The sequence below is a fragment of the Chaetura pelagica genome, unplaced genomic scaffold, assembly GCF_000747805.2.
Source record: "Chaetura pelagica isolate M959 unplaced genomic scaffold, ChaPel_1.0 scaffold72, whole genome shotgun sequence".
Lineage (NCBI taxonomy): Eukaryota > Metazoa > Chordata > Aves > Apodiformes > Apodidae > Chaetura > Chaetura pelagica.
This window is the reverse complement of record NW_009952560.1, coordinates 552,462-564,695: the sequence shown is the minus strand read 5'-3', so window position 1 is coordinate 564,695 and position 12,234 is coordinate 552,462. Positions and strand designations below refer to the sequence as shown.

Below are 12,234 nucleotides of genomic sequence, written 5' to 3'. Positions count from 1 at the left end.
TAGATTTGACCATTAAAGTATCATGACCAGACAAACTTTGCTCTCATTATTAAATGTTACACAAGTTTCAGACTGGTGTAACAGTGCCTTAAAAGAGTTTTACAGAGTTGACTCTTATTAGCACTAACTTCATGACTCCCTGCTGGTAAAGCAGCCACGTGTGGGCAGCACCCCTTGTCAAACCTCTTTACATCACCAGAGCAGTTGGCTGCTGGTGTGCATGGGTGTGTGGCTCAGGGTCACTGATGCCCTGTGCTCATGGTGTTGGGAACCAGACCTTGGCTGGTACCAGGGCTTTGGTGCCTGCTCCTACCAGCTCCCAGACCTTGCCAGAGCACAGGGATAAAGCTGCCCCCCACATATGGCCATTGCTTTGGACCACCACACCTTGCTGCAGATGAACTGGGCAGCTGGGCAGGGTGTTGCAGCCACAAACACACCCTTTTCCTCCCATTCCCACTGTATTCCCCTCAGGAGGTTATTGAGACCTGCACAAGAGACAGAGCTTGCAGCTTCTGAAGACTTCTGGGTGTCCTAAATGACAGACACAAGGACCTCCTTACCTCTCTTCCTTCTCTCAGACACCAGGAGAAAAAAGCCTTAAGCATGTCATTATTATAATCATCACCCTTGTCTTTGGTACAAATTCCTTTTCTTGACACATAAAATAACTATTAGACCTACTAGGCAAGCATCACAAATAGCTTCTACATGAGAATACCCTCCTGCCCAGCACTGATGGCCAACAACTGAGCAGTTTGTGACTGGTATCAGGGAAGAAATTAAGTTAAGCTCTAGAGATTAACAAAAAGTTGCTTTGAAATGAAAAACATCAGTTCAGACTTTGATCTTGCATTGCATTTTCACAATACTGGCCCTGCAGGAGCATGACCCAAGGCTGGGCTTTGCAGACTGCAGAGTACCATGACTAACAAGCAAGTGTATTTCCCTGAGCTCTGAAAAGTTTGTGAAAATATTAGTTTTTCCCACCTCTCCCCATATACAAGGGTTTTCATAAGCTTTAACAAACACACAAGGAAACAAATCCTCAATTTAAAAAAAAAACACAATAAAATTAAGTTCCTGAGCTGAAGGATTCTAAGTAACTTTGACAATCCCCAACCACCCAGGTAATGATGGAGAAAGTGTAACTGAGGTCACCACAGTGATGGCAACATCCCTGGGTGTGCAGGCAGGGCCAGCAGTGCCTGTCCCTTAGCACCGACACCACTGGCTGCCACCCCAGCCAGGGACCTCCCTCACAGCCTCAAGAGTTACCTCATTGTCCTTTCAATTCCCAAACAACAGCAAGAAATTCCTGCACGTTAGTGCTGGTGAGTTTGTAACAAGAGCTTCTATGACACTGGCAGGTTTGATGCTGAAACCCACCTGGGTCTCTGGTATAGACTCCACCGAGCACAGTGGGGGACATTCAACTACAAATTCACTGTTGTCTTATTTTTTTGGGGGGGTTAATTTTGGCTGTAAACACCCCTCATACCGGTCATCTGCAGCTTCTTCAAACACTGGGCCACACACTTTGAGTGATGGTTGTTTTATTCTTTTATTCAAATTGCCATTGGTACTGGTTATTTGGTGCGTCCAAACCAAAGTATTAAAACTGCAAGCTAAGAGAGCAGCAACACAGCACATCTGTTGTAAACAATTTATTATTATTTTCTACCTCAGTTACTTACAGGAAAAAAAGTCATAAAAAAAGAAAAAAAAAAAAAAAGAAAAGCATAGATGGACTATTTACAAAAAATGAGAAAATTCACAATAGCTGAAATGTTTGCAAATCATGCACACTAAGACAAGTTCACAAAAGCAAAGCAATTCATAGCAAAAAAACCCAAACAAAATAATAAGAAGCCATACAGATTAAAAAAAGCTATTGCCTGCAGAAAAGTCAAAAGAAAACTAACCAATTATTACATCAAGCATCTTTAATGCAATGAACAGCAGGGCTGTGTATTGTAGAGCCTTTGACACTGACATTTTAAACAAGTGGATTAACAAACATTAAAATGCATTACAGTTCTACTGTAAGCATGCGATTTACTTCTCACAAACTTATAAAATGGGTAGAGACACTTGTAAGAAGAACAGAATTTAAATATCATGTGTGTCTGCTACCCAAAAGCCCTGGTTGAAATGAAAGCCAATGGATGGAGGCACCATCATGTAGGTTTGCAGCTGTTCTGTGATTTGGGTGGAGATGCAGCTTGAGGGAGCAGGAAAGCTTGGCCCTGGACCCAAAATGTCAGTAATTTGCCCATGATTTGCAAGCCTGGAAACAGAAGCGACTATAGGGGGAGGAAAGTGGGGTGGGCAGTGCTGGGGGGGCAGTGCTGGGGAGGGCAGGACCTGCCCCAGCCCTTTATGTGGTGGCTCTTGCAGGATGAGGGCAGCTCCAGGAAGAGCCTCTGACCCAAAGGGAGTGGGAGACACAGGGATGGGGCTACGATGGCTGCAGCCACCAGCACAGGGCTCTCACTTTGAATAATTAAACCCTGCATTGCTAACAATCTCCCGACAGAGACACTAATCTCAGTCCACCCTAATTACAATTTGTGCTACTGCTGAGCATCTCCATGTTCAAAAGGGCCAACTCTCTCTCTCTCTCTGGGGCTGCTTGTGAGACCCAATCATCATTTTTATGCCCTTGATAAAATCATTTCTAAAAAAGTTTGTGAGAAGTCATGCCTTCATAATGCCCCTATCCCCAGTCCTTGTGAGTTACATTCCAAGTGGGCATTAAAAACTCATAACAAAGCAGAGGAAAAAAAAAACCAAAACCAAACCAAACACAACAAAAGAACAAACAAACAAAAAAATTATATTAAAAAATAAAAAGCAAACTTAAAGCAGTGAGGATATGGAGCCTTTAAAAAAATAAAAATAAAATAAAAAGTCCAGTCAATCAAACCAGCCAGTAAGAGCAGCAATTTTTCAGTGGACATTGATATTAAACATGGACCACCCAGGCTTTTTCTGTCTCTCTCTCTCTCTCTCATTAGCACTGTAGTAAACCCCGATTAATTTGTTATGCATCTTTAAGAACTAGTTGATAAAAATTATGTCTTGTGAAATCGGCAAATAGTCTGCAAAGTGAAATAAGAACAGAAATTAATAGATTAAACTGAAAAGATAAGTCCCAGAAATTAAAAGAAAAAAAAAAAAAAGACCAAAAAAAAAAAAAGACACAGAAAGGGAGTGATTGCAACAACAACAAAAAAAAGTCTAAATATTGAGTTATAAAGGCCTAAAGGGAAAAGTAACATGATGGGAGAAGATAGAGCAGTTGCCAAAGTGATTGCATGTGTCTCACCCGTGGAGCAAAGGGCTGTCCCTGTGCTGGCAGGGACAGGGGGACATGGGAGAGGGACTGTCCAGGAGGCCTGGCCGCAGCTCGGGCAGCTGATGCCCCGGCACAGGAATGGAAACACCAACTGGGGGATGCTGGCACTTGTAGCCTTGTTTCACTTGGACAACAGTAAATACCAATAGTACAGCTCAGTTCCTATGGGGGTTTCATTTGTGTTTTAAATTAAAAAAGTAAACAGGCAGTGTCACAAGGGGAGGGAACCAGAACAACACGGGGTGGGGGGAACCGGAATAACGTGGCTGGGATGGACACTGCTGAAGCACAGCCCTGCCATGTCCCCATGGGGCCAGCCCAGCCCCAGCCCACCCAGCACAGGGGAACAGGCTCCATCATGTCTGCATTGCAGGACAAGCACCACCAGGAGCACTCTGCTGTGTACATATGTGCACTATGTTTAAATACCTGCACACACATACGCACAGGTGTGGGTGTGACACCCCTGCCCGGGATGCTCCTGGAGAAACCACCGAGTGTTTTTCTTTTTGAATCACAACACTGAGCATTTGGACACAACAACTTATTTTAAAAAGTGGATTTCAGATTTCTCTCCATTGGGTTTGCACATGCTCCGACCTCCCACTCCCAGCCACAGCTGTATCACATGTCCCCTGGCACTTCTACAACCCCAAAACACGCAAAAGGAAGGGTGGGGGCTCCTTTGAGGAGAAGCAGGACTATGTGTTGGGACCACTGTTATGTTATCTGTCCCACAGCATTAAACACCACAGGACACTGTGACTGGTCATGTCTCTAGAGACCAGATTCCCAAGAGAAACCCTCCCCGACAACTCTATTAACAGCTCTGATTGCTAAGGAATAAATGATCAGCGTGGGAGTGGAGCAAACAGCACGGGCAGAGCTTCAGGGCAGGGAGATCCAAGCACGGCGATGGAGGACTGAGCTGCTCCCCTTCACTGTCCTGCTCCTGAGGGCACAACTGGTGCCCACGGGCCAGTGCATCTGCTTTTACTGGTGACAAGCTTCTTGGCTGTTCTACATGTTCAATCTCCACAAGAGACTGAAAATAACTAGCCCAGAACTGGTTTTGAAAAAACAGGCCCATAATAAAAAGATATATAATGAGGGCTAGAGTCAAAAAGGTACCTCTGCTGTCAGCTGGCAGACACGTTCAGTTTAGACGTGTTTGTAATTAAAGTCATCTAAGCTCTGCCGATTTTCATCATTTAACTTATCAAAGGTGTCTCTCATTTAGCTGTCTTCAAATGAATCAGCTGGCACAAGGAATCATCAGGACCCAGGAGCAAAGTGAGACAACATGCAAACACCTCCTGCAGCCTCCTCCCTACAATGGCTGCAGCCCTGCCAGCCTGGCTTTGCCCACCAGGGCCAGTGTCACCCGTTGTGGCAGCCACCTTGTCACCACCAGCAGGCTGGGCACCTGCTGCTGCACCCTGACACCTGGCTTGTTCCAGACCTGGCTCAGTTCAGGAGCACAGGCAGGAAAGAGGCAGATGGACTTTGAGTAGAGCCCGAGCATTTGTGAAATAAATTGAACCCCCCCCAAGAGCCCTGTTCCCCTTGGTGGAATCAGTCCAGCAAAAACCAGCTGCACGGAAACGACCATCCCAAGGACATCGTTCATCCTACGGATGCCAGTGACATGCCTGCTGCCAATGCACAGCTCCATCCCAACGACCCAGCATCCCTCCACACTCACACCCATCCCTAAGGACCTTCCCAGGAGGGTGTTTGGTTTTCCTCCCTGCAGAGCTGCTGCCCTTCCCACACCCACCGCCACAGCAGTCAGCAGCCAAGGAGAGGGGGAAACCAAACCAAACCGAAGCCAGACCAAACCATCAACACACAGCTAGGAACTAATTCTGTGAAGGACATCAGCAACATGGATAAAGAGCACAGGAATGTTTGGATTTCTCATTCCAAGACTGCACTGGTAACGAACACACACTTACCACAGGATGGATGGGAAGGTGTGTGTGAGCCCCTGTGTGCGTGTCTGTGTATCTCCAGAATAGAAATGAAAGGGGAGGGTAATAGCTCTTAAATGAACTCTGTTGCTCTATGTTTTGATTTAAAAAGTTTGTTTTCAAATAACCAGTACCAATTTGCACATTAGGAAAGATGTATTGGAAATATGCATAGAAAAATATCTATTTTAAAATAGTGAAAAAAAATTGTTGGTGTGTGTGATGCTCCCTGCAGACTTGCCTGTCTCAGCTTGCAGCTACAGATTTAAAATAACAGGAAAAAAAAAAAAAAAAGAAGGAAAGGGGGGGGGAAGTAAATCTCCAAATGGAATGTACGTACCTGGGAACTGATAGCTGTAACTTGGGGCAAATCCTGGATATCCTCGGCCATACGTTGCAACAAAATTCGGGTAACCTTGATGACAGACACATAAGAAAATAGAGAGAAAAAAAGAAGTTTGAAGATTAATTAAGGCTTTTTGCTTTTAAACACAAGACATAATGACATGGAAGATGGGTAAGACTCGAGTTTACTGGAGAAGGTATTATAACCCAAGATTTATTCCGCTCATGTAAACCGTGGAATGGTTTCATTACTATCTTGAACTGAAACATCTCAAGCTGGTCGGTGTCCCTGCTCACTTGCCTGCCTGGCTCTGTGCAGGAGCCCTGTCACTCAGGTAATTAACATGCACTTTGGTATCTGAAGCCCAAGGACTGTGCATACTTGTTAGCTGGAAGAGTAAATGCCAAATGCTAAGGCTAAACACATACCACAGGTTTGCTCTGACATTTGGAGAGCTTACAATGAATGTACTTTGCTTCAGAGCTATTGACAGTTGGAGATTAAGGTAGTAGTAATTCTTTATCCTGGGAGTGTGAAGGACAACAGTTAACACATCAAAGAGTTAGAGGCAGTAAGAGCAATGAGCCAGAGTCAAAGAGCTTTTAATTTTTCAGGAAAGTAAAAGCCAGGTATGAGAACAGCGTCCTAAGGCAATTTCTGAGGTACGCGCAGAACGCGCCCGACCTCGGGCAGCTTTTGAAGTTTTATTATGAGAAAAAGACCACTCGAGAGTGTTTTGGTAATAAAGATGCTCAAGTCAATGCACAAAGTGGGAATTCTGCCTGCTCTGACACAGACTGAAAGGTGCTGAGGGCGCAGTGGGAGCGGGAGGACCCACAGGCTGGTCAGCACTGACTCCCACCAGGGCTATGAGGGGCCATGGCCACACACTGTCCTGTACACCAAGGAGAATTTCGAAATTGTAACTTCACCTCCAATCCTCAGCATTTCCTTGCTTGGCTTTCTCAAAAATCGTGCAATTCCAGTGCAATAAATGCTGTGTAATATACCCACTGCCTGTCAGTGTCCTCCAGTCACCAGGGAAGACCTCTCCAGATAAAGAAACCTTCACAACAGTTTTGTTCTGACTCTGAAGTCAGCTAAACCCAATAATGGGTTTAGCAGCCAAATGCTCCTTCTGGGGTTCCCCTACCTCTGCTTTTACTTATTCTTAATATACATCATAGAGCTACTTTCTTGCATTAGCATGTTCCTCCATTTCTGATCAGGTTTCTATATACACAGAACATACTATTGAACATAATCTAAAAATGGAAGATAAAAGTGCTTGGGTGAATTTTGATTGTGGGATTAAGCAGCCCCGTGATCCCTGGACAGCACACTGTGGCTTCCAGCAATATGTACACACTGCTTAGCCCTTGCCTGTTTATTTCACAGCTCAACAGCTGGATTCCCTTAGAAATTAATCACCTCTGTCATTAAATCAGATATTTCAGAGTTAAGCTTTACAAACCTTTCCTCCTTTTTTTTTTTTTTTTTTTTTTAAGAAAAAAACCCCAAACAATGCTGATAAAATGGATTGTTTGCTAAGTAAATAAGGCTGTTAACACCACCATGAAGAATCACTCTGCAGTGTCTGACTGCAGCCTCCCTCCTGACCAAGTGGAAAAATTAAGTTTTATTCTGATTGCAAATGACTCCAAAGCAGATCTGTCAGCTCATGACTGTTGGAGCTGCAGGGGAGTGATGTCTGGGCAGTGCCTGAGTTTCACTGGGGAGCAGGGCTGCAGGTGTGGTCCCCATGTCCTCAGCAGGTGGGGGGTGGCAGCTGCCTGTGGAGTTTTTGGAGCTGATAGCCCCGGGCAGGGTCCCACTGCCCTGTGGGGCTGGGGATGCTCCTGCCTGGTGGATTGGGCATTAAAGCCAGGGCAGTGTGTGGCAGCCTGGCTTCCTGTAGCCAAACCCAGCTGTGCCTGATGGCCCCAGTGGAGAATCCAGGGGCTCTTGCCTGCATCACCAGTGCTCAACGCTCTCTAGGTCAGGCAGATGAAATCATAAATTTATAATACAACATTGCTTCAATTTTCCTCTTAATTTGCTGCTGCAGTGCCCAGCTCTGCTCTAACGAGTCCAAGCCCAATCCATGCAGGGGAAATTGCTGGGCTGAATATCAATAGCACATTAACACCATGCCCATGTGGATGCTTCATCAAGCCAAATTATGGCCATGCTGACCTGCCCACCACTTCCATTACATGCCATTCTCATCCTGCACTGGGCACCCAACAGTTTATTTGCCTCAGTAGTCCTGGGAAATGATCAATCTCTCCAATTATCCCATGTTGCTAAACCAGAAATCCAAGTTTTGCCTGAATTATTTCCTCCAAAGCAAGACCATCCTGTTCATGGAAGCAGAACTCAAAGCAACAACCAGGCTGGACCTGACTGAACCAGGCTTTGGAAATGTCTTTCCATTTTTAAATTTTGTGATCTGAGATGGACAAAGCTCATGGTTAATATGTGGGAACCACTGGGCACATTAGGGCCTGGGAACCTCAGCATTCAAAATTCTAATGCAAGAAAAATACCCTCTGTAAATGCTGCTCAGAGCATGGAACATCATCTCCTTTGCAAAGAAAGGCACTGTCCTTCTGCCAAAGCATAGCCCCAAGCTGCAACAAAAATGCCCAAGGTCTTTCTCAAAAGAAACTTGCTGTGACTTTGACATAATCATCTGAGGCATGAGGGGACGCAAACCACAAATCATCTCCTACAGACACACAAGGTGGTCACATACTGGGGAGCAGCTACAGAGAAGGAGCACATCTGCTGTTGAAGTTTCTCCCTTGGTCCAAAAAAAGCTGACCTATCTCTCACTTTAAGGGAATGACAGAGCTAAGCTAAAGCCATGCCCAGTGGGTGCTGCTGGGGAGTTGTGCCAGCCTGTGCTAATGAAGGGCTCCCTTCCTGAATCCTGCTTCAGGGGCAGCTGCTACTCCATGAAACAGTCTGACAGAAAAAAATGGAGTTACTTTCTTTGAAGGGCATGAGCTTCCTCCCTGCAGGAGCTCAGCCTCCCCAGCCCGGCTGTGTGCAGCACTGTGGAGCCTGCTCTGCCCAGCAATGCAGCTGCCTCTTGGAGACCTCCTAGTGCTCCTTGCAGACACCATCTCAGCAGGCTGTGGCTGTGAACTTCAGGGGCCAAGTGCTCCCTGTCTCTGGAGGGGTTTGCAAGTTAAGAAGAGAGCAACTTTAATAGTAAACACCAGCCAACAGAAGGTGTCTGTTGCCAGACAGGTGAGTGCTGTGGGCCCAGCTCGGATCCAGAAGCATGGCTGTTACCTCCAGATCACTGCAACAGAATCCCAGATGCAGAGAGCTGCTTCAGATGGGAAGGCAGACAGAGACTACCTCCTGTTCATGCTGCTCCTTGGTTGCTTTCTTTTCTCTATTTTTTTCAAGTTTTCAGGTACAAACCTGGATGGAAGGCAAAAAGCCATGGGGCAACACAGTGATACCCACACGCCCTTGGGTGACTGGGCTCCTTGTGTCCTCACCAGGACCAGGTGAGGCTTCTGGGCACATGCCAACTTCTCGGCCACTGAACTGCTCTGGCCCAGGGGACATGGTGCTGGGAAGCAGCAGTTCCTGATGGGTGGACTGCCAGGGAGAGAGATCACAGGCACTGACACCACTCCTGCCCGCTCTTTATGCCGAGTGGCTAACTAATGCTCCTGATCTCCCCTGAGATGGTTCATGGCTCACCAGCAGTCTGAGCCCCAGAGAACCCAGAAGCAGTCCTGGCAACAGGCTCAGTCTGCCCACACTCTCAGAGTCAAAAAATCCTTTCAGAAGAACACTTTAATTTTGTTCCAATCAACCAAATCATCACAGAAGCGGCTGCCTACGCACCTTTAGACCCCGGCTGCCGCAGGCTCCTTGGGGAGGCTGTGATTAATGAAAAAGACCAACTTCCTTAATAGCTTTGGAGGGAGTCACTCCCCGCTCTTTCCTTTGGGTTGTCTCATGCGTTTGTTCCTCCGATTCCCTCCTCTGCCCGTGAACGGCATCTGGAGAAGGTGACCTTGAACAAGGGCTTCTGGAAACAGGTATAAAAATCCTCCCAGAACAAACCCCGCTCGCTGTGTTTGGGTCCAGCCAGGCCTCGGCAAGGAGGGACAGGGTAGGGCTGGCACTGGTCTCCTGGGAGCACAGCAAAACACTCGCTGCTGCAGACGCTGCCTCCAGCAGGACGTTGCTTTATGTGCCTCATCGTTTGATGGGTTAATTACACCCCTCTCCCTGCGGGGACAGGGCCCCAGCTGAGCAGCTGCTGAGGCTTGGGAAGGAGAGACTGGGGCTCCCTGCTGAGCTGCTGCTCACCAGACTCCTCGAAGCCAATTCTTATAAGTGGCCTTTGAAAATGGGGATTTCTAATGGCCATCCAGAGAGCCCTGCTTTCCTGTGCTGCAATTTCCTTTTTTAGCGCTTAATTATTTAACACGGTGCCACTGTGGCAAGCAGGAACTTGGAAGATGAAAAAACCAGCTAGAGCAGATAGTGAAGCATCTGGCCTTCAACATGAATCAATCATTAATTCTGAACAAGTCACCCTGATTTCAAATCTAATAAGAGCACGTTGAGAGCGTGGCCAGAGCAGACCCGGTCAGGGTGACCTGACCCACCCACAGCAGCAGGACGAGGATTTGCCAGCAAGCACCTGCATGGTTTGCCCTGTGCAGATACAGATCTGCTTGCTGAGGACATCTCTCCTTACTTCTTATGGCTTGAAATTATCTCTTTCCAGAGAGGAAGCTCTGGTGGGAATGACTCACACTGCACCTGAGGGCTGAATTTTACCTTCAGGTCACTGGGGTGGACCTGAGCTCTGTTCACTTCTTGCCTGGCTGCAAGGAGAAGGGGTGAAGCAAATTTGCCTGTGATGAGCAGAAGGAGGATGCTGCCCTTGGGCTTTTTACCCACCCTGGGGTGACCTGGGCTCTCTCCCCCAGTAGCCATGTGGCATGCACCACCTCTGTCACCCCAAATCTCTGGCACCACAAGCAGAAAAGTGAGAGAAACCACAGACCTCAAGTACAGATGCTCAAGCACACTGGGAACATGCAGGTAACGAAATCACAGACTGATAGAAGAAGATAAATATTTTAACCATAAAATGTGATTTCCAAACACTATGGGCAGGGTGGTGGTGGCATGTGGGGACAGAAAAATAGATGATCAGCTGAAACAACTGAATTACATATCCCAGAATGGATTGCTCCAGCCACATGAACAGAAGTACTATTAATTCCAAGATAAAGCAAACATGGCAGGAAAGTTTTCCCTATCAAATCAAGCAGGGTTGAAGTCAGACATCTCAGTGTAACAGCCTCAGGAGCCCAGTCTCCTGAGCTGACGCTGCTCCAGGAGCCCTGGGGTCCTCCAGCATCTCAGACAGCCCCCAAACATGCTCAGCCCAGCTCAGGACAACTGAGCAACAGCTTTCAAGGCTGGTTGGTGTGCTCAGCTTCTGGCATCATCTAAACCCAGGACAGAAAATTCAAAGTATCCCAGAGAGGCCAGGTACGAGGGACAGAATCATTTATGTCTGGGAACACCTCCAGATGCTCTCTTGTTCATGTATGCTTTAGGGACACAACAGGTGACAACTGAGGGAAAGGCCAGTGATACAAAGGGAGCAGAAAGTTGAAAATACAGGGGAGTTTACAAAAATACATTGACAATGGATTAGCAGCGTTTTGGCTCAGTAAATCTGAGGAGAGTGTGTCAAGAGGTTGTCACATTATATAGAAAGAAAAACTATCTAGGCAGAAACAAATGAGAACCAATTATTACCAAATAGACCTTGTGCACAAATAGAATTTTGCAATTAAATACCATTTATCCCATTTAATTAGTATTTTCTGGACACAATACTCCAAACTAAAATACTGTTCCATCTCCTTGGAACTTGTAATTATAGTAGCGACCTGTTCTGCTACGCATTCCCCTGCTTTCTCCATATTACATGCCATTTAAGAACCAGCAAGATTTTCAATTATCTATGCTGAACTGTCAAAGATACCTTTAAAAGAAGGGGAATAATGTGTGACTCAATTCCTCTAAAAAAGGGGAGAGATCATTTTTAGCCAGAATGAACACACTGCATCTTTCATCATTCTATTTTTGCAAGTAAAACAGGCTATTTAAAACATCCATTTAAATGCAAATTTTTATATTCCAAGAAAAGGGGGGAGGGGAGTTAATAATTTACCACAGACATGGTTATTTTCCCCTTCTACCCCTGCTGAAGTTTTGGGCTCACACCCACACAGGTGCAGGGATTTGCTCTGGGAGAGGAGTGGTGGCTCCAGCACTTACCCAACATTCCCATCCCCAGCATAAAAGCGTCCATGGTGTACGGCAATCCACGTGCCCTTCCTCTCGTCCCTGGTGGAAACATCACTTCTTTAGGTTGTGCTTTCTTACATTCTACCTATTGAGCAGAAACATGTACAAATGAGATGCAAATGAATGCCATGTAAATGTCAAATGCAGAACTGATCTACTTCGGGGGGGGGGGGGGGGCTTTT

At 46.3% G+C, this 12,234-nt stretch overlaps 1 protein-coding gene across 1 annotated transcript in view; it reads right to left on the bottom strand.

Moving 5' to 3' along the window:
* MSI2 (musashi RNA-binding protein 2) overlaps positions 1-12,234 on the bottom strand; it is a 152,893-nt gene that overhangs the window by 31,439 nt on the left and 109,220 nt on the right. The window contains exons 5-6 of the mRNA XM_010009100.1: positions 12,023-12,137; positions 5,675-5,749 (exon numbers count right to left, since the gene is read on the bottom strand). Coding sequence (XP_010007402.1) covers positions 5,675-5,749; positions 12,023-12,137 — 190 coding nt within the window. The remainder of the gene's footprint in view (positions 1-5,674; positions 5,750-12,022; positions 12,138-12,234) is intronic.